The following is a 27,557-nucleotide window of genomic DNA, read 5'->3' on the forward strand; positions in this document are numbered from 1 at the left end:
TAGAGATTTTAAGCAGAAAAGGGAGCGAGCATGGTGATGATCATGAGTCTTATTGAAGCTGATTTTCACACAGGGCCTGTCTGCCAGGAGAGACCAGGGAGAGGAGGGAATGATGGTTCTCTTGGTGAGCTCAGGCCACTATGCCCTTCTGCTGTCCCACACACCTGGGCCTCTTTCTAGCATGTTGGTGTCTAAGTTTCTCTGCACATGACAGCACTGCTGGGTCAGAAGGGAAGTTCACTCGTGCACACAACCCAGATCACTGCATGTCTTTCCAGAGCAGGGCAGAAGTTGCTGTACATCAGCCTACAACATACAAACAACAGTGCACATTTGTCAGCAGCTCACACACCAGGCAAACCAGGTCAGGCATTTGTAGACAGAGGACCATGTCAATCAGTAATATTACCTTAATATTCCTGGTTGCTATCACAAAATGTCAACTGCTATTACTAAATGTCATCCCAAAATTCAGGCTGAGAGAGACTAGAAGGCACAATCTAACAGTCAGTAAAACTTGCTCACTAGCACAAATAGCCTGTGCTTCTCTCTACCCTGAAACAACAGGCTTGACATGGGCTAGAAATGATTCCTTCCTCCTCATTTTCCTCTCTCCACTCCCAACTCCCACCCCAAAAAATTTCAGCGAAAATGGTTCATGAGAGAATACTGGCAGGATAACCTTCCTTACCCACTCTTCCAAACATGCTCAAAGCATTCAGCATAAAGTCCTTCTAACAGTAAGTGACCTCAGCCTCTTACTGAGAGGGTGATACGGTCTTAGCAGGTTGTGGTGAGGAATGGCACAAGGATTTCCAGGGCCTGTACAAGAGGTGGCGTGCAGATGTTTGTATTTTGGGACCGTTTCTGGAATCCATCAGCCTGTCAGCTCAGTACTGCTGAGGCCAAGCCGTTGGTGTGTGGTGGGGTGTGCGAGGGTGATTACATATCAGGGTTGACATTAGGCACTACTAGTGTTCATCCAACTTGAGGTCACAGGTCATGTCTGGAACCAGTAGAGGCTTTTCCTTTTCATTCTTTTGCATTTTTTCTCTTGATGAGTTTTTGGGTAGGAGATAATATCTAGTGGCGTGTCTCTACATCGGGGAAAGAAAATGCTGCTGTCTGCAGCAAAACCGATCATAAAAATTCATAACCGAACTATCTTGTGGCTGATAGACCCCTATGTGTCTTACCATTCTCCCCTTACTCTCCTCTAGCCCTTTTATCTACTCCAGTAAGGGAACATCCCTCGGACAGGGCTGCTCCCGCAAAGCTTATCCCTGCTCATGTCCCCACCAGCACCCGCAGCCGCGGCAGCTGCCGCTCGGGTGCTGCCCGGAGCCGGGAGCTAAGGGCGACTCCCACTGCGACTTGGAGCCGTCAGCGGGCATTAGCGATGCTGGCGACACTGGCGTTGTATTTTTTAACGACACACGAGCAGGAGCGGTGTGTCCTCGCCCGGGCGTCCTCCTTTCCGCGTACCTGAGCAACGCTGATGCGGAGCCGCTGAGGAGCGCAGCGGGACAGCCTCGGCTCCGCGGGGAAGGGCTGGCGCTCCGCCCGGCGGCGCGGCCGGGCCGCCCCGGGGAGGCCGGGAAGGGCGGCGGGGCGGGGCCGGACGGGGCAGTGCCGAGCCGAGCCGAGCCGAGCCGAGCCGAGCCGAGCCGAGCCGAGCCGAGCCGAGCCGCGATGGAGGGTACCGAGGCGGCCAGCCTGCTGGGGGAGCGCAGCCCGGGGCCGCCGGCCCGGTTCAGGACGTACCGGCGGCGGTGGTTCCTGCTGGCCGTCGTGTGCCTGCTGAACTGCTCCAACGCCATGGTGAGTGCGGCCGCCTCTCCCGCCGCCGGCAGCAGCTCTCCGCAGCCGGCCTGGGGCTGGGAAGCTCCTGCGGGGTGGTGGGGAAGGGGGCGGCCGGCGGCAGCCCCGGGTGCCCGAGCAGCAGGCCGAGGCGCAGAGCAGGCAGGGCACACAGCCCTCCCCTGCTCCTCGCTGTGCGGCAGATCTGGAGAACAGCTCTGGCTGCTGCTGCTGCTGCTGCTGCTGCAGAGGGAAGACGGGCTGACATGGCTCGCCGGAGCCAAAACCACCTCCTGTTTCTTCCTAGAAGCAGCCGGGCAATCCTCAGGGCCCTGCCCCAGTGCCCTGTCTCAGATCCACCCCCTCATTCTTGGGGCACAGGGACTCGGTTGTACGCGCAGAGTTCAGGGAAGCGTCAGCCTGGCCGTGCCTTATAAGAATAAGAGGCTTTTACTTTTGAACTTTGTCGTTCTGGTTATGACCTCGGCCTTCACGTTTTCCTTTCAGACCGGGGGGATCCGGGACACCGAGGGGTGGTGACGGGGGAAGGGCAGGATGGGGCGGGAGGGTGTGTGATATCCAAGAGCACAGCAGGAAGTACCGCAGCGTCAAGTCAGACTGGGATGAAGCAAAATGTGTCCTGGAACTCAGCAAAAGTTGCTGCCGAGTCCACTTCGTAAGCCGTGGGGAGACAGAGAAAGTATTCATCGTCTGTGAGGGTCACATGTTTCTAGCATAAGAATAGCAGAGCAGTGTTGAAACGCGGTGGGAGAGGAGCAGGAGTTAACTCTGCCGCGCTGCTGGCCTGTGACAGCAGATTTATCTGCTCAGGAAGAGGAGCAAGCTTTCTTTCAGGGTCTGTTGCATATACAGAACACTATAGGAGTAATTCTGCACTAAGCAGATGGTTGTATGAGCTTCTTTTTGCCTACTCTTACTGTCTTGTTCTGAGAGACTTGAAAAAATTGGATGCCAGATCATACTCCACCTGTTGAATAGATTTAAATTAAGTTCAGTAGTTACAGAGATAAACCCATAAAGTTTCCTCTTATCAAGGCTTAATATATGAAAAAGAATCCCAGATTGTTGCTCATTAAGTCATCAAGGACATTGTTGATAATTATCAGACTGATGTAGAATTATTCATGTTCTTGAGGATTACCATGCTCTGAATGCAGGTTGTCTGGCAGACAAGATCAGGCACTGCAACCTGAAAACATTTAAATGCTTTGAAGGAAGATTTAGGTATTCCATGATGCAAGAGTGCTGGAGTAGAGAAATGGAAAAACATAGTGAGAATTTGGCAGTTTATGGAAAAAAAAAATATAAAAATAATGCACCTTCTCAATGGAAAATCAGCATATCCTTTAAGAGTGTAAAAAAGTGTACTGCAGCACACTGCATGCTTGCAGTTAAATTGGCACAGCAGAAGAACATTATGTGACAAGAAATAAACCCATCCTGCTAGAAGTAGATGGTGACAGCATGGGTGAAGGAAGCTGTACCAAGTCTTTTCCAGGATGTCTTGTCAGATTTTGACTTTGCTGAAACCTGAAAAGTGAAACTGGAGGGGTTCTCAAACAGATCTTTTCAGTACCTCTTCAAGTATTACTGTGTCCTCAGTGTGTTGCTGAAAACTTTGTAGCCCTGGAAGACTGACCTGTTCTGTCTCATTTGTATCTTATTAACTTCCTGACTGCCCACAGTTTTATTTTTCCATGGTATGAAATTAGGCCAGAACTTTATGACTTCAAAACTGAGTGCCTATTAAACATCCTAGAGTGGAATTACTATTTGTAAGCCATTGCAAAGATCTGGAATGGCAACTGTGCTGACATATAAAGTTGTAATCAAACATTTCCTGATACTAAACTTTATCCTAAACCTTCCTGATAAAAATCACAGAACAGAGTGGTTGAAAGTCCATGAAATCAAAGTGGTTGGTTGCCATTTAAAAGTTCCAGATTAAAAGATTAATTTACCAGTTCTGTGGTGTGAAAAATTGCCCTGCAAGTTGTGTCCTCAATTCCTGTGCAGATTTTGCATACAGCACTTTGTTCTATGTACACCTGTGTCAGGCTATCTGCAAATGCATATAGTAACACATGACTTTCTAATTAGCTGACTTGGACCTCATTTACTGGATGAAGCTTCCAGAATAATGCCTTGTACTCCTCACTCTTGTCCACATACATGAAGTTTTCTATTAGTGGCCTTTGGTGCCACTAACTGTGACAATCAGGAGACAGTACTAAGTGGGGGAAACTTTCACAGTGTCAAGAAGACAAGGTAGAAGCAATTTAACTGCAGGACAGCACATTTGGTCATGCAGCAAGGGCAGATTGAGAAAGGAGAATTTCTTAGTCTGGTTTAGAGTGTGATTGAGCAAAATCAGACCAGACCATGTGGTGATGAAAGGGGCACTCTTACACTATTCCACTATATCCCACTATATCCCACTATTCCCCCTTCCACTATATCCTCCTGCTCCACTTCATCATATGAGATCCTTTCATTAACTGGAGCAGAGTGGGGTTAATATGGTATAGAGACTGTTAAACCAATGATAAATAGCCCCTTACTGTGCTTCTATTACTGACCTGAGTTTAAAAGCCTCTGTCTCTCCCTGCTGTACAAAGTGGGTACTACCTTAGCAGAAATTCGTTCTCATTTCCTAAATGAGGCTATTCTGGGAATTCCTAGCTGACCACATAGTGTAAGAAACTCCTGCCTTACCTTAAGAAGGCCATAAGCAGACATCAGTATAATGTACGTGCTGCCTGGAGTTGTGGGCAGAGAGGATGTTCTGACCACAGCTAAGCTTAAATGATTTATCCCCATCTGTCTCTTGCAGCACTGCTGATGGGGGGGATGACATAACTCTGCCTGTGATTTCTCCCCAGATTTGTTTTGCCAAACTTTATGCTGTGGTTTTGAGTGCGATTTTTTTCATCTGAAGGCTTAATATTTAAGGGTATTCATGGTGTGCTTGCAGCTGCTGTAGCACATATGTCCTTCCTTTTTTCCTCCTTCCTGTGGAGCTGAACAGGTGGGAACTTGTGCTTCACAGGAGGGACTGTCTTGCTTTAGCACTGGGGACACAGAAAAAGACAGAAGAATGAAACCAAGAGTGTTTACTGCCCAGTTATGTGTTCACCAGCATGAGCAAGCTGGGGAGGAGCAGGGGAGCAGAGGGTTGGAGCTAGCTCACATTTGGCCAAGCGGCTCCTGACTCACCAACTGGAGGACTTACACCACCACTTAGTGTACTTGGGAGAGGAAGGAGAGCTGCACAAGTGGAGCCTGGCGTGCTCCAGGGCAGGGTACACACGCTCCTCACCACACCTGTCTGCTCCAGCAGTGCCCTTGTAGATACGCATGCGCACACTGCTGCTGCTCTTTTTTCCTGCTACTTCTCCTGAGAGCTGTAGAGACTAAGAGACATCGTGGCAAGGATCTGGCCTTTTCTAAGATCATGCCTTTGTCGTAACGTCCTAGACTCCTGTGTCAGCATAGGTGCCTGCAGCTGAGCTTCAGCTGTTTGCTTCCAAACTGTGTGGCCCTTTTAACCTTGAATGTGAAGACCCTGGTGTAAGGGTTTCATTGTCCAGTCTCAGGGGAGAAAAAGGCAGCATCCATGTCACAGAAAGACATCTCACATCACCTTGTAAGTGGTGTTCAGGTACATGAAAGAAAGCATGCTGGAGTTGGCAGAATTGCTGTAGGCAAAGCCCATGTTGGGACTGGCAAGCTGCGCTGCTGCCTGTTATGAAGCAGAAGTTCCCATTTCATGCAAGACAACCCCATTGGCTCCTCTTTTTAAAACTGTACATAAAAGGTACTGCAGGGCCATTTCCAGGGTCTAGTCAGCTATACAGTATGCCAGACAATGAAAAGCACTCCATATAGCACCCTTTGGTAGCTGATACTACCATTCACATGGCAAAGTGGCCTGATTCCCACCCTGCCTGATTTGCCTTTTTGCAAATATTTTGCTTTCCACTTTCAGAATCTTGATTTGTTCATGAGGAAAGTAGGCATTGATTACCAGCTTGCCCTTTGTGAGGAACTGATTCTGGCAGGGCCGTACCTGCCAGATTTGATTACAGGAATGCCCTTCAATTGTCATAGGATCATGATCATAGAATCATAGAATGGTGTGGGCTAGAAAGGATATTAAAGATCACCTAGTTCCACCCCTCTGCCATGAGCAGAGACACCTTCCACTAGATGAAGTTGTTCATACAGCTAGACCTTGAACACCTCCAGACATGGAGAGTCCATAATCCCTCTGTGCAACCAACCTCCTGTGCCTCACCAACCTTTACAAATTTACCTTACAGTAAATTTCCTAATATCTAATCTAGATCTACCCTCCCCTTCTTTAAATCCATTCCCAATGGTTCTACCTCTATATGCCTTGTGAAAAGGCATATAGAGGCATGAAGATGCTTCTCTTTTCAGCCACCTTTAATGGAGAATAAGTCTCACTTAATGGACAAGGGACCAAGCAGTCTCTGGAAGGTGCAGGAGAATTAAAATGTCAGCTAGAAGAAGATTAAAGCAGAGGGCAAGAGAGCTGAAAGTGGAGCCAGTACCATTCCCAACATCAGTATCAGTCAGATAGTTTGAGTGTCACTGTCCTGGCCCTGGTGAAAGCTTTGCTGTTAAAAGGTATGGAGGGGCCCTCCTGTCACTGAGGATATGAGTAGACTCTGGGTGGAAAACATTTATGTCCTTTTCTCCCAGTGTTGGGGCATGGCTCCCCAGCCAGCCAGCCAGCTGTGTGCAGTGAGAGTTAAAGCTGTACTCCAGTGCCAACCAGAACAGGCTTATGGATCATCAGGGGCCCTTCTTTCCTCTTCCTCAGCTGCCGAGCACAAGTTTTTATTGTGAAGAGTGTGTGCTGAGGTATGTCTTCCAGACCAGACTAGCATGCATTGGAGCTTTTGCTGTCTTCAAACCTGGAAACCAGAATGAGATGAGCATGTTTCTAAGGCTTGAGCTTAGAAGAGGTGTGTAGGAACTAAAATTCCTGCCTTTGGAGAAGAAACAGTGTCTATTATTATGCTGGCTGTTCCAAGGTCCTGCTAGATGCATATCTGAAAGGAGGTAAAAGTCCATACAAAATGCTGAAGGAGCAACTGTGATCTAAAACATCCCTGAAATAACCAAGGATGGTTATTTATTTAATTATTTATTTATTACCAATGATGGTAATTTATTTAAATTACAGCTCCTTATGCTACACAAGGAGCTGTAATTTGAAAACAGCTAATGCAAAATCTGTGAGAGAGTGCTAGGGAAGTCAGTTTGGACAAGTGTCAGGGGATGGAGCTCAGAATTGAGCTCAAACTCATTGAGGCTTTTTGACTTGCAAAGCGTCCCTGTGATTTAGTGGTTCTTCATGGGCTTCCATGTAAGTCTCTTGATTAACATGCAATGGCCCAGAGCATGAGCTTCTGCTGACTTCCATCATCATCCACTCCAACTTCTGCTAAGTTGAGAATTTTGGCAAAATTTGCTGAAAGTTTTTCATTAATTGTAGCACTGGCAAGGCTTTGAAGGTGAGTGAAAATTGCTTGTCAGCATCACAGTCAGGAATTGACATTGTGGCATCTATTGAGCTGCCTTTGGAGAAGTGCATGTGAGCACAGATGAAGCAGTGCAGTGTGTAACAAGGACTCATCTTGATGCCTTCTGTAACTCACACTGAGGCTCTGGTTTTATGTGGCCTCTCAGGAAATGGAGCTGCATGCAGTTTGACCAGACCGCAAGCTTCACTTTCCACAGAGTGAAGCATGTGCAGGGACTGAAAATTGCAAGGACTGAACTACCAGGACAGAGGTATCTCTATCTGTCCCAGAAGCAGCAAGCTTCTGGGGTCTGACATCCTGTAACCCCACACATTCTCTTTCCCTTTGCATCTGTCACTGTCACCTACAGTAGGAACTTTTGATACAGGCCATTCAGTTAAGACTTGGGCGTGATGATCCTTGTGGGGCCCTTCCATCTCAGAATATTCTGTCATTCTGTGATTCTGTGGTTTTGGTGTGCCAAAGATGAGTGAAGACAATGGCCCCTGGGGAGTGGTGGAGGGCAGAACCTCTCTCTGTCCCTATTCTGCATTTTTGGAATTTACAGGACTTTGACCTTACCAATCTGCATCTCTTTATCTGTTCTCTCTGAGGGGGCTTACCTCAGGGCAGCCCCTATATAAGCACCAGCCTTGGCAATGAAAAGTTTCAGAAAAACATGCTGGATAGGGGCTCTAGCTTCCAGCAGAAGAGTTTATTAACTACTGTGGATGAAGTTACCAAAACTGGGAAAATCGAAAGTGGAAGGTGGCATACTGACTGTGTATTTACCTGTGTAGGCAAAACTCCACAATGCCCCCTCTTTGTTGCAGGGGCATTTGGTGGTCTTTTTGACTACAGCTGCATCTTGAGCTCAATTGCCCAGTTCTGAGTTTCTCTGTTAGAGCAACGCATGGTAAACAACAAAACATACTTTTTCTCTCCAGTTCCATAAATAAACCCAATTCCTATTTTGAGAGACAAGCTCAGTCTTGGACAAGCTGCAACTTTCCACCCTCCATGTTCTCACACAGATATGCTAGGACTGGAGCTCAGGCTAGGAATATGGGGCAGCCCCTATACTTGGTTTTCAGCAAGAAATAGTTTTACTAGATGTAATGGAATTGTGCCAGTTCTTGATCCCAGCTCACCTAGATGCATACAGTCACTGAACAGAAAATGCTGTGCTCTGGCTTGTGGCTAATCACTTTCCTAATGATGTAATGAATGGTTGAGCATGTTGTGTAGAGGAGCAGGAGGGGTGAAAATGTACCTGAAGCTGGCTTACAAAATGTATACTCTCTTTAATTACAGTGTTTCCTGGTAGAGTGTTTCATCACCACCACCCCCGGTGGAAGGCCTTGGGGAACCCAGAAGTGCTATTGCTGAAAATACACAGCTGGGATTTGTTTGGCAGCTGTTTAGCATCCCGTAAGCAAACTAATGCTCATGCCTTAGTAATGCTTGTAACATCTAAACAGTTACATTAGCATTAAACATTTAAATTCCCATCCCAGTCTGATGGAAGTCTGGAAACTGACCTGGATTAGCCTCCTTGTTGTCTAAGACTACAGTTTCCTTCAGCACCTAGCATCTTCATTCACCTGACTGTAGAAGCTGAGTGAACACCAAATCCATCCCCTACCAGACCTTTGAATGATGTCACATAGTGACATGCTGATTTGAACTGAATACAGGAGATACAGCATGGCAGCTCCTTTGGAGAAGAAAGAGCTAATGCTAGGAGTCCTTGCAAGGTTGCTAAGAATATATTCAAAACTTCTCTGTTACTACCACTTACTCATTGCATCCCTGGTAGGTGAAAAGCCTAGCTAAAGAATGATTTGCATCTGTCTGTTGTCACCCAGTGACTCTAGGGAGAAGAAAAGTCCATCTCCCCTTCTGCTCCTGTCTAATGTGGTAGTTACTATGGTCCCTGTCATGTAAGAAAAAAAAATAAATCCAGGAACACTGGAAGTAGCAAGAAGCAGTTTCTAGGAGCACACCTTCCTCTGAGGTTACCCAAGCTTTTTCAGTTACACATGAACACCACATCTGATGCTGGCTGCAGGTTGCAGGCTGTCAAGAGGAAGCTTGTGAGGACAGAGGGGACTACCTGAAAGGCAACTATGGCTGGAGTTCTTTCCTAGGAAGCTATAACTGAAGCTTTTTTCTTTTGAAGGAATGTGAACTGTTATGTCCACATTTCTGCAAACTCTATAACCTTGAGTATTCAGCAGCAGCAAGGTCATCTTCTAACAGTGAGGTAACCTGTAATCAATATTATTGAATGGTTATGCCATTTGAGAGGTTAGACCAGTCTTTTTGAAAAGCACCAGGATGCATCTTGGCAAAGAATCTACAGAAACATCCTCTAACTTGTAAGACCTCATTTTTTTTTTTCTTGTGGATGTGATCTCAGAACCTGATTTTAGGATCAAGCAGTTCTCATCATTCCCATAAGAAACCAGAAGCAGACAGGAACCATGAAATCAGTGTCTAAAACAAAGTCTGAGGAGCTGTGATCAGATATGGCACTGGAAGGAAAATGTGGATACTTGTTGAAGTACGTCTTCTGTGTGTACCTCCCTGTTATGTGTTCTAATACATTAAATAATGCAATCTCTGGATCATTTTCTAATTGTTGAGTGTGTCTAGGAAGGCAGGGAATAATTTATCTCTTGGCTGACACACAGTGAATTTGTTCTTAGAAGGCCACATACAAATGTTACAAATGGAACTGAAAATGTCAGTCCAAAACCTTAGCTGCTGAGAGAAGGCTGCAGATTCTATTTTGTTTTTGCTAACACAGAATGAGTCCATGTGGTTTCCATTAGGTAAGTGTGTGTGTCAGGGCCAACCTGTTCAACATGGGGGCAGAAAAAGGTTGGCTGGCTGCTTTTGCCAGCCTCCAGCATTAGGACTAGGGGACTGGGGATGAGGCAGTGAAATGTATGGGGTGCTCTGGGCCGAGTAACTGCAGACACTGAGGGTTTGAACTTTTATTACCAGCCTTAACATCACAATTTCAAGGAGACTAAGACAATGAGCCTCCTCTCAACTCAGTTTGAGGGGATGGTGAATTACTGTTCTGTTGGAGGTGTTCCTGCTTACCCATTCTTGGTACTTGTTTTGCAGCTGTGGCTGACGTTTGCTCCTGTGGCTGATAAGACAGCTGCTTACTTCCATATTTCCCTGGAGACGGTCAACTGGCTCTCAATGGTGTACCTCCTCATCTCAATCCCATTTGGTCTGGTGGCAACATGGGTCCTCGACAGTGTGGGGCTCCGCTGTGCTGTGAGTTGAAGTGTTCTGTTTCCCTGAGGAAGTTTCACCTAGAGGTAGCAGTAGATGCACAAAGCAGTAATGTACGTGCTTTGAATAGGAGTCTTGCCAAATCCTGCAGAGAATCCACTAGCTAGTTCAGTAACATCACCTCTGTGGAGATGATGGAGAGAGCAGTGGGAAAAGTCAGAATAAAGTTGCATGCTTTTCTTTTCCAGCTTTAGTTTTTGTTGTCTTAGCTAACTGACAGGGACAGATAGTGTGAGCTGACTCTGTGAAGAGCTTTGTGTAATTGGGTCAGATTTGCTGTGGAAAAGTCTTAGCACCACAATTTTGCTGGCAGGGCCAGTTTAAGCAGGATGGAATGCAAGCAAAGAGACCCCTCTGGTCAGAGCTTGGTCTCTGCTGAGCCAGCTTGTGATCTCTGCATAATCCCAGAATACAGCACTGAAACACTAGCATTATAATAGAAGAACATTTGCAGGATCCTTAAGATGGATGATTCATTGCCATGATCTTTGGATTGTCTCAGCAAAATATGGGGGATGGCACAAGCCTGACAATAGGTGTAATTAGTGAACTTCAGATTTCTCATCAATGTGGTTCTTCAGGGAGCCACCTTGCTCCCTGTCACCCCAAGACACTCCCTAAGGGGGCGGGTAGGATCAGGAGCATCTTGCCCAGAGGGGTGGGGATGGTCTGCAGGCAGTGATTGCTAAAATCCAGTCTCTCCTGTAGTGCATTTAAGACCTTGCTCATGCCAATCTATTGTATTAAGTTCTGCCCTTCAGGCTTCAGCACACAAAACCTGTTTGTTTCTGCTCACTGCAGGTGGTCCTGAGTGCATGGCTGAACATGGTTGGTAGCATCACCCGGATGTTCAGTGTTCTGAAGTTCCTGAGCTTGGGTTCCTGGAATTACTGGTACCTGTTTATTGGACAATGCTTCTGTGCATTAGCACAGCCTCTTATCATCTTTTCACCAACAAAGCTGGCAGCACTATGGTTCCCAGACCACCAGAGAGCAACAGCAAATATGATTGCATCAATGTGTAAGTGATAGCTTCAGAGTGATACTGCTGCCTCATGTAACTTGCTAGCAATTTGTTTGCCTTTCAGAGGCAGCAGGCATGGGAAGTCCTTTGTACTACTGCCATTTGCCCATGCAAATACAGCTCGGCTCAAGAGTCTTGTAGTCACGTGCAACAAAACAAGTGAACAAGAAGTGGGTATAAGCCACATCCAGCGATAGTGCTCAGTATATGCCACCCAGAGTCCTAACCTCCTGCCTCTCTTCCAGGACCAGGTTGTCATCTTTGCCTAAATATCACATAGGTGATAGCCCTTAATGTTACTAAGTCTTTAGAGGCCTTAATTTTGCAGTTTCATAGGAAGGTGTCTTAAATTGCATTGTAGTGCCAATGGTCACAGTTGCCAGATTCTGTAACTGGATAGAGGTGAGGTGAGGTGAAGTAAGGTGAGGTGAGGCTGCTGTGGCAATTTTGCCCATCAGTTCATCCAGTAGGAAGGCTGAGCACGTATTCTTAATTGGTATGTATGCACACACAGATAAAATATACTTGTCTGTCTGCACAAACATGTTGGGGATGCTAAATGGCAGGACTATCCATGTAGAAAGCACACCTCCCTTGCTAAGTGCCTGGAAGCTGGGAAACTGGAGGAGAGGCACCAGATAAGCTTGCTCTAATCACATTCCTGTCTTGGCTCCTTTGGGCACAGATAGAGACAGGATACTGCACTTGATAGACCTGTTTCCTCCCTTCATGGGACATTTTACCTAGCAGCCAAATAATTCTCTTCCTCTTTTCTCCAAGGACTTGACAGGTGCTCCAGAAACTGGGCTTGTTCACTGGCTCCAGCTGTGAAGCTTCATGCTACCTGCATGTGTGTGGCAGCCCCATCTATCCTTCTCTCAAAAGCCAGCAGCTGCTTTCGTTCCCCATTGCCTTGAAGCTTTAAGGAAGGGTGAGGCATGGGGAAAGAAGAGCACCCCTATGCGGCTTTTCCAATGCTGCTGCTAGACTAGAGCATAGACATTGTTGTTTAGCAAGAATGGGTCTATGGTGTCTGAAGGAATAAATTATTTTTGCACTGCTTTTCCTAGAATAGGATGGATATGATGACTCACCTGGTTTTCCAGTGCTGAGACAGACCTTCACCTTCCCTACTGCGGGAGCTCTGTTGTCTGTGTGGCATGATACAAGCACTACCAAGGACCACTGGGCACTCAGTGCTTCACTGCCCTGAAGGAACACAGCCTGCAAACAAAGTGCTCTTTATAAGTGAGAGAGAAGCTGAGAAGCTACATAGCATTTTGTTCACACAGCATCCTCAGTCTTTACAGAGCCAAATGAATCTATGACAAAGAACAAACCTGAAGAGCAAGGAAGAGTGGAATCCCGAGATCTGAAGCTGTTCAGTGTCTGGCATTTTGGGATGTCAGAGTGCAGGCTGAGTAGGCTGTGACTGTTGTCTGCTGCAACACCTGCGTGTTGCTCTATGGAAGGCTTTCATTAATAATGCCTGGTTACATCCATAATGTCTGCTGAACAATATCAGGATTTAATTTCAAGAAAATTTAAATACTGTCTGGAAGGAGTATCTACCACAGCCCCAGTTGTTTAATCCAGTGGTTAATTAGCTCATGGCAAATGTAAACATCTCAATGCTTTTTATGCCCCGTGTATTCAGTCTTGTTGCACCTGTCTGTCAGGTAGTTATGGACAGAATCAGCTCTTCCTTTTCTTGAAAGACTGAATGGCTCCCACTCAGCCACTTTATAGACAAATTTCCTTTTGCTTCTTCACACTTGTCTCCATTCTTCCTGTTGCTGATGTGAGCTTTTTGTGTCATCCTGCTCCAATTTATCAGTTCCCACTTCCTGTGTAATTAATGCTGAGCAGCACTCAGCATTTCAGTGCTGTCAGTATCAGTGCTGCATACAGAAACTGGCTCTACAGCCTCCTACTGTTAATGCCTATGGGTAGGCTTCCCTGGGCTTTTGTGACAAATATAAACCTTGCACCCAGGATCCTGCTGAGCAGCTGAAATTACTATGACTCAGCTGTCAAAATGATTAATCACTCAGCTCTTGAGTGTTTGTTCTACCCATCACTTGTAGAGGCTTACTCAGAGAGAAGCAGTGCAGGGCCAAGAACTCAAACTCATTCCCAGATCACAAGAAATTCTCCTTTGTAAGAAGTAGAAAGAGTTGTCTGAGTCCAGTGAAGTGACCTCTGCTTCATCCATAGGAGTCTTCATTTACTGAGGTCTGTCATGGTTTGTCATTTTCTGCACTCTGAAGAGTTTCAGTGCATCAGCATCACTGACCACAAAAACACACAGCCCCACTGCAGAGTACTGCAAGCTAGTCCACCAGGACCCGTGGGTTGTAATGTGTAGTTGATTAATTCAGTGACCTCCTTTCTATTCGTCATCTAGGCCATGTAATAGCTCTTCCTAGGAAAAGCAGGCAACTGAAACCATGTAATTACTCAGGTGATCTCAGTCCTTTCAAATTTAGCCCAGTGCCCACCTATACCTTTCCAATCCTCATCTACACTTTCTGGAACTGCTTCAGTAAGTTGATAGTTCATGGAAACAGCTGAATAGTTTACAGGCCATCCCCTACAATGCCCAGTTGCATTTGACACCAACAGAGAAGATGTAATCCATCTCCTTGGAAACTGCTGTTTGATTGTTTCCATGTACTTAGAAGTAGGTAATATTTCACCAGCATCATAAGCTAGTACTTTCTCAAACACAGAGTAGAAATGCTAGAGTTGTGTGCTATAGGATTATTAATGGCACCTCAGCATCATTATAGAACAGTCAGGGGTAGAAGGTACCTCTTGGGATCATCTTGTCCAGCCCTCTGCTCAACCAGGTTTGTCTAGACCAGGTTGCCCTGGTATATGTTGAGTCAGTTTTTGATTATCTCCATGGATGGCATTGTAGCAGCTTATCTGAGCATCTTGTTTCAGTGCTAAACAGCTATCACAGTAATTTAATTTATATTCAGGTCGCGTTTGCTGTGTTAAGCTTTACTTAACCACTGAGAAAAGTCTGGTTCCATCATTTAAATTATATTTATTATATTTAATCATAATTGCAGATCAATGTTCTTTTCTCCAGGCTAACCAGTCCCAGCTGTTCCAGCCTCCTTAGGCATGAGAGATGTTCCAGACCTTTAATCATGTTTTTGGCCCTTAACTGGACTTTCTCCACTAACTTGGTACCATGTATCAAGGGGCCCTGCATTGGACTTGGCATTCTGTTTCTCACCAGGGCTTAGAAGAGGAGGAGGATCAGGATCTTCCACCTGCTCCTCTTCATGCAGCCCAGCATGCTGTTGGACACCTTTCTTCAAGGATGCATTGCTGGCTTATGGTCAACCTGCAATCCACCAGGACCTGACATTCTTCTCTGCAAAACTGCTTTCCAGCAGCTTTTCCAGGTTGATCAGTCCCAACTCTTTTAGTGTCTCCTCTCAGAAGCTCTGGTCCTCTAATCATATTTTCTCTTTTCTGGACCAGCAAATTCATGTCTTACTCACACTGGGAACCTGAGAACTGCTCACAGTTCTCCAGATGTCGACTTGCTAGTGCTGAGAGTGAAGTCCAGCTCCCACTGACAGCACTGCCTAATGCTGAGGATTGTGGTGGCTTTCTTTATCAGAAGGCTGTGTTGCTGGCTCATGGTCAAGTTGGTGTCCACCAGGACCCCCCTACCCACTCCTCCTCTGGTCCTTCTTTGCAGAGCTGCTTTCCAGTTGGTGAGTCTCAAGGGGTACTGGTGCATGAGTTATTATTCATCCCCAGGTGCAGCATATTGTATTTCCTGTAGTCAAACTTCACAAGGTTCCCCTCTGCCTGTTTCTGCAGTCTGTTGCAGTGCCTCTGAGTGGCAGCATTGCTATCTCTTCTGCAAGTCACTCCTCCCAGTGTCACATCGTCTGCAAACTAGCTGTGGGTGCACTCTGTCCTGTCATCCAAACTGCATGGCCCCAGTATCAACCCTTGGGGTGCACCACTGATGATGGGCCTCCAGCTGGTCTTCATGTCAGAGATGACAATCCTTTGGGCCCAGCCATTCAGCTGGATTTCGGTTCATCTCACTGTTCAGTTGTCTAGACAGTGCTTCATCAGCTTGTCTGCAAGGTTGTTGTGGATACAGTATCAAATTGCTCTTTCCTCATCCATCCAGCAGCCATTTCACTGATTAAAGCTACCAGGTTAGCTAAGCGTTTTTCTTAAATGCTTTAAGTTAAGCATTTTTCATAAGTCATCCTTCATGTGCCTGGAAATGGTGGCAGTGTTCCATGACTTTTCCAGGGAACAAAGTAAGACTGAAAAGCCTGAAGTTCCCTGGATTCTTCTTCTTGTTCTTTTTTGAAGATGGGAGTGACATTTGCGCTCTTCCAATCTCAGGAGCCTCTGTGGCTTTTTAAAGGTAACCAGAAACGGCCTTGCAGTAGAAACAATCTGCTGCTTCAGCTCTGATGCATCCTGTCAATGCTATGGATTTGTGTGTGTCTGGCTTATTTAATGTTCTCCAACCTAGTTTTTCTCCACTGAGGGTAAATCTTCATTGCTTCAAGCTTTAGCTCTGGTCTCAGAGCTGAAAGTCAGACTTACCAATCATAGAAGATGTGAAGTAGGTATTAAATACCTTGATGTTTTCTGTGTCCTTTATCACTGAGTGTCCTGCCCCATCCAGCAACAGGACAATATTTCCCTAACTTTCCTTTTGCTGCTAAAGTACTTAAGGGTGCCTTTCTCATTGCCCTTCACCAGACTCACCAGGTTGTCTTTGGCTTTCTTAATTCCATTCCTGTACGCTAGTAGAAAAGCAGCTTTACTGTTTGACTACTTGCAGAATGTTGCCTTAACATTAAAAATTTGTTGTCTGCAAACAAATTGTTGGATGTTCCCAAGCTGAGTCCCAGGAGTGCTGCTTCAAACACAGCTGAGCTGCAGACCCATAATAATGCAAGTGCCTCCTCCTGTACAAAGTCTGCAAGATTCTCTGCTGCCATATAATTTTTGTAATTGGTGGCAGGGATCAACTTGTTTACCTGCCTGGCCTTTGCAAAGGGTGTATGAAGGCTTGAAAGGTCTCAAATGACATAGTGTCACTTCAGAGTGCTGTTCATGGCCTTTTGACAAAGAAAAATAACGGCATCCTGGTGACCCTTGTGAAGAGCATTGCTAGCAGCTTGAGGGAGGTCTCCTGTCGACATCTGAAGAGCTGTGTCTGGTTGTAGATTCCTATGTATAAGAAGGACATGGACGTATTAGTGTAAGTGCAGTTAAGAAGCCACTAAGACAATTAAGGGTATGGAGCTTCTGTCATGGCAGCAGAGGCTAAGAGAGCTATGGCTGTTCACCCTTGAGCAGGGGAATCCTCTACACACTGTATACATGCCTAATGGCATAGGGAAATACAGAAGGAAAAAAACCTCTGTAACTCCTGCTATGTCCAGGACATATGAAATGGATTTGCCAGTTTTAGTTTTGTCCCTTCAGCTTGAGATTTACTGAGACAGCCTTGAGAGGGTGAGGACATCATAGTCCATAGCTGGAAACTGTTTTACAGGAGTTAGGAGTTGAAGGGAGATAGTTTTATAGAATGGATTTCATGGGGGTGAGACAATAGATGTGGCAATATTAAGACCACAGTCAACTTCTCCAAATGTTCCCCTCCTGGTTCTCCCTATATATGCCTTGTTTCGTCCTTATTCCTTACAGTGCTGTGCACTGCAGCTGTAGCACTGGCAGGCAATAGGGGTGGATACATGATTCTGGCTTCTTGCATGAAAAAAAACGTTTCTCTTCTATTTCCTTCCAGCCAATCCCTTGGGCATTCTTATAGCAAACTTGTTGTCACCTGCACTAGTTCCTGAAGGAAAGCACATTCCACTGATGGTAAATGAAAACTGCTTTAATCAGTCAGCAGGGCTGATTTGGGTCCAGCTGATTTATTTGTTTGGAGGTAGCGGAGCTGGAAAGACTGGTAATTTGTCTTGTCTTTCTGTTGTGTAGCTGGGTATTTATGCTGTCCCAGCAGTAACAGCCTGTGCTCTAGCAACTCTGGGGATTCACGAGAAGGTCCCGCCAACGCCTCCGTCAGCCAGTGCCACTAACTCCAACTCACAGCCATTCTTCACAGGGCTCAAAATGGTAAGTGCTACAGCATAGGGACTGACATGCTGAAGTGAAGGATGCAGCCCTGTAAGATGGGGATATGCTGAATGATCTGCTTACAAAGCAGATTCTGAATGCCATGCCCCCAAACCTGCCATGGAAAGCCCCTTGAAGGAGCTCAAGATGCCTTCCTTCCTCAGGGAGTGGAAGCTGCTCACAACAAAGCTGCAAGAGATGCTATCGGACCATTCAGCCGTGGACTGGCAGCCATTCAGATAGCTCAAGGCAGACCTCAATAGGCAGACTTGGGCTTATCCGTGAGGAGCACAGAACCTGGGTCTTCTGAACAGAAGTAGGATAGTACATGGCAAAGCAAAGGAAAAATTTGAGCACTGAAGGGTTCCTTCCTCCCTACACGGTCCTCACTAACTTGTCCTCTGGCTTAAATGAAAGGACAAAGCCATATTTTCGTGAATTATCATGGGGTCACATGACATCACCTTGTCAGCATTTTCATCTGAGGAGTCAGAGCTGCTAGCCCTCAAGTCTGCTGTCACAGCCAGGACTTTTTCTTCTTCCACTTATTTACATTAACTTTTTTTTATAGCTCCTGAGAAACAAACCATATATCATCCTGGCAGTGTGCTTTGGAGGAGGAATTGGGATGTTCACCTGCTTTTCAGCTCTACTAGAACAGATCCTTTGTGAAAAGGGGTATTCAAATGTGAGTATTCTTCCTTTTCTCCCCATTGTCCACATTGTCTGTGATACAATCAAATTGATTTTCCCTTATAAAGGACTCAGAGAAAAATGAAGACAATTGAATATGCTGCAGTCTCATATCTTATTTGCTCATGTTTTCTAATATATATTAACCCAGAACATGGTCAACCTCTTAGTATGATAGATGACCTGTATTTTCATTAATGCCCATGGCCAGGCTCCCACTTGCAAATGAAAAATTTTTTTAGGAAAAAAGAATATTGTGATTTTTCTAAGCCACTCCAGAGCACTGCTGTCTATGCAGCCTTCTGCCACCTACTCCAGAGTAGAATGGGGCCCAGGCAGGCCCTAGGGTGAGGCTGGAGACTAGCTGATGCAAGCACCTTTTCCACTTTGCACAGATTTACATGAAGCCAGGGCAGCAGAAGAGGTCAGTGGTACTGTGACAGCTGTTTCTTTAGCCTTCTCATGACACCAACAGGTGCTTTTACAGTTCAACACTGTATATGCACATCTGGTTCCTGCTGCTCTCTCCCTCCTGTTTTTTATTAGGAGGATCCCCCATTTCAGGTGCTTCCTCTCAGCAGGCTGCACTTCAGTCCTGGTGCTTGTATTGCCATGAGGGTCCTCTTAAAACACCTCTCCAGCTGTTATGTATGCACATTTACATGTCTGGTCTCTGTCCATCCCATCTTCAGCTCCCAGATCTGCTAGCAGGCTCAGGGCTCCATAGCCAGGTCACATTTTGTACATTCCATTGGCTCTTAATTTGAGAGCACTTAAACTTTGCAGCCTTGCTTTCTGTGCATCATGATTTTGTCTCTGTGTGACTGGCTTGTCCTGGCCCTTTAGCCCAGAGAAGCTATTCCATATACCTTTTCTTTCCAGTGCCCCTGAGGGTCCTGAAAATGTTTTTCCAAATTTGTTAAAAGCTTCTCTGCTTTCAGGATTGCTGTCTGCGTTTGAATTCTTATGGAGCTGAAGAAGTGCTACAAGCAAAGGGCAATCACTGCAGGCAACAGAGCATGTACCCTATCCTAGCCACTGCTCGCTGCCTCTCTAATTAGACTTTGACACAGCTGGTGTCTCCTCTAACATGCTTTGGGTGTGCCAGTGCAGATTCCTGGTAAGAAAAGGGCCAGGAAGATAATTATAAGCATTAGCAGGTCCCAAGGTAGCTGGGCCTGTTGCTACCAGTGTGGACAAAGCACCTGACTGCCCCTGGAAGAGCCCAGTGGCTCCAGGCTGGAATATTTAATGCCAGGGAACTGCTCTTACTCTGCATCCAGCCTCCCTTGTCAGGTGTACAGACTTGTCATCCTTTGGGAGTGCTGTCACCCTGCTGTCCCCACACGCTTGTAGAAGCACCTGGACTCTTGTCATTTGCTGCTCAGAGCCTGTGAAGGCCTCAGCTACTGCAATGGGCAAGAAAGCTTTTCCTGCGTCAGTAAGTGAACCACTGGTAGCTGGCAGATGGGTCAGTGACATTGAAACCTCTTTCCTAATTGCTCTAGTTTCTCATTACTTATTCTTCTGCCCTCCAGGATTTTGCTGGCCTGAATGGTGCACTGTTCACAGTCTGTGGTTTGTTGGGTGCTTTCCTGCTAGGCATGTATGTCGACCGGACAAGGAAGTTCATAGAGTCCACCAAGATTAGTTTCTGTCTGAGTGCACTTGCCAGCATCATGTTCGCCGTGGTGAGTTCTTCCTTGCATTGTGCCATTCCCATGGGCTTATTTATCACATATTGCCATGTGATAAATCATCAACTTAAACCAAGGTCGTTTGATGTCATAGTGTTTATTAAGCCCTGTGTTACACTTTGGGATTACCTCTTTGGGCTAGTTTTAAAGAAAAACCCTTTACTGAGGATTTGACAGTCACTGTGGCACCTGGGACAGGCTGATTTGTGGTATAGATAAACAGGCATAATCTTAACTTCCCTATTCTGGTCCATCATGTTTGCTTACTGACTCCTGAGACCATTCTTTCAAAAAAGGAAAGGGAATTCCTAAGTATTTTTATTACAAAAAATGAACAAGAATGTCATATTTTTCCAACACCTGCCTTTAACAGTGATGGCTGTCAGGGTTGTTGCATTAGCAGAAAGGACCTAGTTATATTCTAGCTCTGAAGTAGTTCCTTGAGAGGGACAAGGGAGGCAGAAGAGGAGGACGCTTGAATTCAGCCAGGAGAGGAATGCACAGCCTGGAGACTTTACACCCATGGGGCCAGGGTACAGCTGCTCAAGCACAGCCACTGCCAGTGGGAGCCATCACACAACAGGAATCTGATCACAACACACAGCACTGCAGAAGACCCAGAATGGTGCAGGTCTCTGATTTCCCAGCAGTCTTATGCTGTATGTTTCTCTCCTGTGATGAAAAATCCAGACTTTCACAAGAGAGTGATCACACTTCCCCTGGGGCCAAGACCCCAGAGATGGTAGCATTTGGAAAAGACAGACAAATGCGATGCTTTTGTCAGTATAGGACAATGTGCCTAAAGCGCACCTTGCATTTTCCCCTTTCATATTCTGGCATTTGTTTGGAGGATGATCTGAATACAAGTCAGCTTGTCTGGACTCAGGTAAAACATTGAGTAGGTGAAAGGCTGTGTTAGGAGCAACAAAGAAAATATTCCTCCTGCCCTTCCCTCCTCACCTTCATCCCATGCAGATGAACTGTTAGTTCAAAGTAGTAGAACAAAAATCACCCATTCAAATCTGTTTGATCCCTTTGCACTTTGAACTCAGATTCCAGACACATAGAGTTTTCCTTGACTTAACCAGTTTAGCTGGGCCAGGTTTGCTGCTATGCCAGGACAGACACCCTGTGTTACTCTGTGTGAATTTATTACATGGTCAGGGAAGGAGGTACCAGCAGCATGGCTGCAAAGTAATTAATCTTTAGTAGCATTGGCTGGACAAGGTCATGCTCTTTCCTCCAGAGTTAGGGACAAGGCTGTTCTAGGTACTAATCCAATCTCCAGCTTTTGTTAGTATTTCAGGTGTTTCTTTGCTTTTTTGTTTGAGTCTTTTGATGTTAAAATACCTGTGTTACAAATGCATGTCTGACTGATTTTCCTTATCATTGAGCGGCAGCAACCCAGAATTCTCACAAGTAACCTAATGCAAACATCATTTCCAAAATGTTACTTTGCTGTGGGACAAAGGTGTGTGTTTGGCCCTAGAGAGATGTTGAACATGCTCCTGGTAAGTTGCTGACTAGTCAAGTTACTGCAGTACAACCACACACCAGTGCTTTTCAGATAATTCTGCTGATCCTCTCCTTACTTCAGTTCAACAGATAGCTCTCCATTTTCTAGCCTTTTGTTGACCCTAGAGGGTTGAAAGTAAAAAATCAATTTCAGGAAAAGGTAGGGAATATACTGGTGAGTTACCCCCTGAGACTTCCTGCAGGTTAAAGGTTCAGAGACTTTCTGCACAGCAGTGCTAACATTGAAACTTTGGTATTGTCTTTTTTGCCTGCAGACTTCTCGGTTCAGACATCAGGCCATCATGTTGGCCATCACCAGTTCGCTTTTTGGTTTCTTTGGTTTTGCCATCTACCCCATTGCCATGGAGCTGGCTGTGGAGTGCTCCTACCCTGTAGGAGAGGGCACATCTACAGGCCTGATTTTTGTTGCAAGGTAAGCAGGTAGATTAAATCCAATTGACAGATGAGCTTGGGTTCCAACACTTACACACACAAACAGAGGCCTGTGGGTGGAGATGGAGAAGAGCATAGACATCAGTCCTTGCCATTCCTGCTGAATGTCTTTCTGGTATCTGTGCACATGTCCCTGGCAAGGGGAGCTACCTGGCTGAGCCATAGAGTTGAAGAGCTAAATGTTTTAGAACAGGGAGGACTGTGTGGAAGAGGTGCAAGAAAAGGAAGAAGGAAGATAAAAGTCTCCCTTGGTTGGCACATAGCATGAGTTAACCATGCCCAGCACCACCTGCCTTTGAAGCAGATGGGGGCTACACGCCTGAGAGAGGCACCCATTCCCACAAGAGTACAGAGATGAGTCAGTTCCTGGTGCTCTGTTGAGGGAGATGGGGCTCATCACTTAGTGAGGAACAGTGACTGTTCCTCCTACCTATTTACCTGCTTAGGGCTGGCTCTGGACTTCAGCAGGAATGACTTGCTGGAGCTCTAAAGAGTGACACCAGTGATCTGATGCCATATGTCAGGTGGAGGTGCCACAGCAAGAAACATCAGTGAGGGGCATCAGACGCTGCCTTTGAAGGCTGTTGTCCCTCACTGGTTGTGGACGTAGTGGCTGCTGCCAGCCAGCTGTGAATGAGGAGGAGGCTGAAGCCATAGCCTTTTTTGCATCCTCAGTCCTACACTGAGAAGTGTGTCCAAGTCTCTGCCTAGTGAATATACCTCAGTTTTTTGACAGGTGGAGTTCAACACCTGCTCATCTTCTGAGAGAGTATAATAGTGATCCTGCCACACAGGCCCTGTGTCTGGAGTTGACCTGGACACCCTGTCAGCCAGAATCAGTTAACCAAACATCTGGGCCAGAGGAATCCAGCAGTAGCTTTCTCTGCTAGAAGGACCATGCGCTAGAAAGAGGCATCATTCTCTGCCAGCTGGGGAAGATGGCCTTGTCTGCAGCACTGGTACCTCAGGCAGGTAACATAACTTCATGTTGGCTTCTTCCCACAGCCAGATTGAGGGTGTGATTTTAATGATTCTTCTGCAAGCTCTCACCGTCCATGTTTCTGAGGATCCATTCTCCACCTGTGCCCTTGACCAGGATGGAGCCCTGGACTGGACAAGTAAGTATGTTCTTGAGAAATAACACTGGACACTTGGTTGCACCCCACGTAGTCCCCACTCTCCTCTAGGTCTCAGTGTGAGAAACCCTGAAAGTCTGAATGCAATTGTAGTGTATCTTCTAACACCCTTTCTGAATCTGTTGGTGCACTCCTTGCTGCTCCTGCTAAACTGATCCTGCAAGATTGAAATGGAAAGAACTCTAAGGTGCCATGAATGCCACTGCTAGCTCTGGGTTAAAATTCTCTTAGAGTCACCCTGCAGAGACTTGAGTTTCATAAAGCTAGAAAGCAGCTGTTCTGAGGGGAAGACACTGTCCATGTAGTATAACCAAGGCTGGTTTTCATATCAGGGGCCAAGGTTACAAATGCTTTGACTGAAAGATACATCACTTGCTTCTGTACACACAATTGCCTGTGTTTGTAGCATACTTGTATGACTTTGTTCTGAGTTATTCCAGATTTCCCCTCCTTTCCTAGCTGGTCAGAACAGCCATCAACTGAGATGAGCAGGATCACATAAGTGTTTTCAGTGCAGGCTAAACCCTAGACTTGATCTCGCAAGTGGTTCATGTTTATGTCATACTGACACCTAGGGACACCGTAAGCAAAGGCTGACCATCACCTATTAAATATATCCTGCTTGGCTGAGCAGAGACTCCCCAGAATAAGGTCTACTAGCTGTAAGGGATCAAGGCTTCATAATAACTGTCCCCAAAAAGCAATTTGACTGCTTCATTCTGAAAGCCTTCAATTTGCCATTTAATCGGATCAGAGCTGGATCTTGGGATTAGGTACCCACTTCTGTTCCTTTTGTGGTCTGATACATACAGGAAAACCAGTGGAGAAAGGGATGAAGATTGTTCATTTGGGACACTGGTGAAATTATAACTACTTCCAGGCTTTGTTGAATAGTCTTTTAGATATACTTTTTCTTTCCCTTCAGAAAAGATTCTTTAAACACTAATTTGTCCTTAATAAAAGTTCATGCTTAGTGAATTTTTCTACACTTTGCTCTCAGATGATATAACAAGAATTACTACCTGTAAGGACCTGTTCCCTTGTGGAGCTCAAGTGATTTGATTCAATCTCTTTTGTAACATTTTTCACAACCCCCCAAAACACAAATGTGTACACTTATGGAGAGACACACACTCCTACAAGTACAATGTGTGCACTGGTGTAAGACCTCTAACCTACTGAGGGTCATGCAGGACACAGTGTTCTGGAAGCCTTCCACATTTTGCCTAAATTCTCTTCCTATGTTAATGTTAGGTAAAGCAAAATTTGTCTGTTACCAAACTGGTAATGTCCCACTGTGGTCTGCACCCTGTCCTCAGGGGTATCCCTTGTGAGGAGGTCAGACAGAATGTGCTGTTTTGGGGAGTTGACCTGGATATTTCTGCACCCATGGGGAGTTTTGGATTCACTGACTAAAAGCGTATCTCTCTCACAGCTCCGGTGCTGGTGCTGGCTGGCCTCTGCAGTGGTATGGCTTGTTTCTACGTCATCTTCTTCCACACTGACTACAAGCGGCTCCATGCTGAGACAATCAGTGCTGATTTGGTCAAGGCAGAAGATGCAGCAACAGCACATGTTCCTGAACCCTAAACAGATCAAAAAGGGGATGCCAAGGGCCGACTCAGACTAGTGGGCATGGACCAATCCTGAGCTGGTACATTGGTATATCTGTGTCATATTGCACAACAATCAAGGACTAGAGCAAATAGCACGTTTGTTGTGCATCTCTCAGTCTTGTGTCTATTTGGGGATCTGGGCTGTTAAGGAAGGCTGTCCTGCCAGAAAGGTCAAACTGGCAATGGATAACTATGCACACAACTAAAATTTTTGCCTGACTTGATTCAAGCTGAAGAAATATCACAGTGGAGGGTAGCATCATATTTCAGCCATTTTTAAATTTCCATGTATGTCAGTCAAGGGTGGAGGTTTCAGAAAGACAGAAGTTGTGCCTACAACAAACCCAGTGGAAAACTTCCGTTTAAGGTCTGGGGTGCAGCATAACAATGCTTCCACTCACGTTGGAACTAATTGTGCCTTTTAGCTAAAGGGCAGTAAAAGCTAGAGCATCCTTCCACTTCAGCGGGGATATATAAGTATGTGATCTGTAATACAAGTCTGTTACAATGAGTCACTTTGTCTTCTACAAGAAAAGAAAAGCCTTGCCTGCAGTGCTGCCTATAACAGAAAATATCAGTAAGCATCAGAAGTTAAATACAGCAGCATTTCACATCCCTCTGGTTCCCTGCTAAATGCTGAGACATTCAGTATTAGTTTGTTTTACTTGGGATTCTCTTTCTTCACCTCTCTTGCAATTTCAGTGGTTTAAGTTTTCCACAAGAAGATGAATCTACTGCTTTAATATTAGACTAGCATGATGCTCTCCTATAGAGTATCATTCTTTGAGCAATGATGCTGTAGTGCCTGGCATGATGGAAGCTGGCAGAAAGGCTGGCAAAGGTGACATTTTAGTGCAGACTTGTCATAAGTTTCTGCAGGTGACAGGGGCTTTGGGAAGGAGACCAAGTAAGAACAACATCAACAAACACCTTCCAGTTCTTTTTGCAACTGACATCATTCTTTAGTGTTAGATGAGATGGGAAGTGAAACAAAAGATCCCATTTAGAATTCAGTTACACTGACAATTACAATGGGTACAACTGGATTTTTTCAGTTTACAGTACTTCCACAGCAGTGTAATGTCTTGCTTTGGAGTTTAGGTCTAGTGTACTACCTGAGGAATTCTTACTTTATAACTCCTATGTGACTGAAAAAAAATTAGATGGGATTTCATGATGCTTCGTATTATTTAAAGGGAATCAGAGTACTTGCTGATTAAGGGACCTTGATGCAAATGGAACCTGTAACTAGCTTTATCCAGTCCAGCTAGAAGATGATCCAATGCCAAGAACACACTGTCCCTGAGGAACACTGTACAAAGGAGCTCTCTCAGTGCCTGAATTCTCTTCCCCATTAGCAACTGAAAGGCTCTCCCTTTGTAAAACACCTGTTTGGGTCCTTCTAGGGAGCCTGCTCACTTCTATAGCTCCAGCGTTGCTCTTACTAGTAAGCACTGATGTTTGTCAAAAGGAGCAGGAAAAAAGTCTGAAACAAAAGTGAAATAAGATTGTTTAAATCTCTCAGAGGAATGAGATAAGTCGTCTTTTGCAAAACTAGCTGGTCAGTTCTGCAGCCCTGGAACTAACACACCAAACAGATTAATGCTAAATTTACCTGCCACTTCTGAATTTCTACGTACTGGGAAGCAAGAAGCACTTGATATTTTATAATTTTATATATTTACAAATGTTTATGTTTTTTAATAAAGGGTGGTTTAAGAAAAGATTAACCTCTTCTCATTGTGTCAGTCTTTTAAAATATATTTTATAGATGCAAAGGTGCATCGGATCTGCTGTGCGGCACAAAGCAAAGGCCCCTGTATTTGCCAGATGTCATTAACTTCTGCTTACACTGACAGTGTGTTAATTATAACCTCAGATTCTTAAAATGACCGTGTGAAATTAGCTGTAGGTTAAGCTATGGTTAGCTCTGTTTAGGATAGGTTAAAGGAGTAAGGAGATACTGCTAGCAACTGTCTCCAAAATCTGCTGTTCCCCTGGTCAGCCTGCACCAACTGAGACACTGTTATCTTTATCTAAGCACATCAGAGAGATTGTGAAAAGGGGAGACTTTTCTCTCTACTAATTCATGAGACATAGAAGTGTGTAAGACACTTTCTAGATTGCTAATGAGTAGTTGCTCCCTCACTGTATGATTTGTCATACCCTGACAGCATGCCATAAAGGCATGATGGCACTGCCAGCAGTGAGGCCAGGCAGCTCATGCAGGTACCTACTTTGCAGCTCTTCCTGCTGGCTCAGCTAACTTCACATTTTGTATTTAGAACAAAAGCAGCTCAAGTGTCCATGCTAGTCTGTAATTACCACCACAGCTGAAGTAGACTTTCTGCTGTGTACTGTTCTCTTCAAGACTGTATAACTCATGTATCTCACACCTCACTTACAGATGCCCTTCCCTGCAAAAACCTATGGAAAATGTGAAGCTGAAATCTTAGCAGAACATAGGGGTTTTGATGGTAAAGCATGGGCCAGGTATGCTGGGGACCTATGTCCTTTCCCTGCCAGAGGAGTGGCCTTCCATGACCCCAATGTTAGCATTCAGGAACACATAATCACGGAATGAT

At 45.5% G+C, this 27,557-nt stretch overlaps 1 protein-coding gene across 1 annotated transcript; it reads left to right on the forward strand.

Moving 5' to 3' along the window:
• The first annotated feature begins 1,649 nt into the window (after positions 1-1,649).
• On the forward strand, positions 1,650-26,698 carry SLC49A3 (solute carrier family 49 member 3). The gene is made up of 10 exons (XM_005532425.3): positions 1,650-1,821; positions 10,515-10,673; positions 11,493-11,712; positions 17,531-17,607; positions 17,725-17,862; positions 18,434-18,550; positions 20,094-20,246; positions 22,043-22,200; positions 23,226-23,338; positions 24,792-26,698. The coding sequence occupies exons 1-10, from the start codon at positions 1,693-1,695 to the stop codon at positions 24,944-24,946; spliced, it is 1,419 nt and encodes a 472-aa protein (XP_005532482.3). The 5' UTR covers positions 1,650-1,692; the 3' UTR covers positions 24,947-26,698.
• Positions 26,699-27,557: the final 859 nt, after the last annotated feature.

The sequence above is a fragment of the Pseudopodoces humilis genome, chromosome 4 (assembly GCF_049639895.1).
Source record: "Pseudopodoces humilis isolate 2021_Gansu_Grassland_sample_001 chromosome 4, ASM4963989v1, whole genome shotgun sequence".
In the NCBI taxonomy this organism is placed as follows: Eukaryota; Metazoa; Chordata; class Aves; order Passeriformes; family Paridae; genus Pseudopodoces; species Pseudopodoces humilis.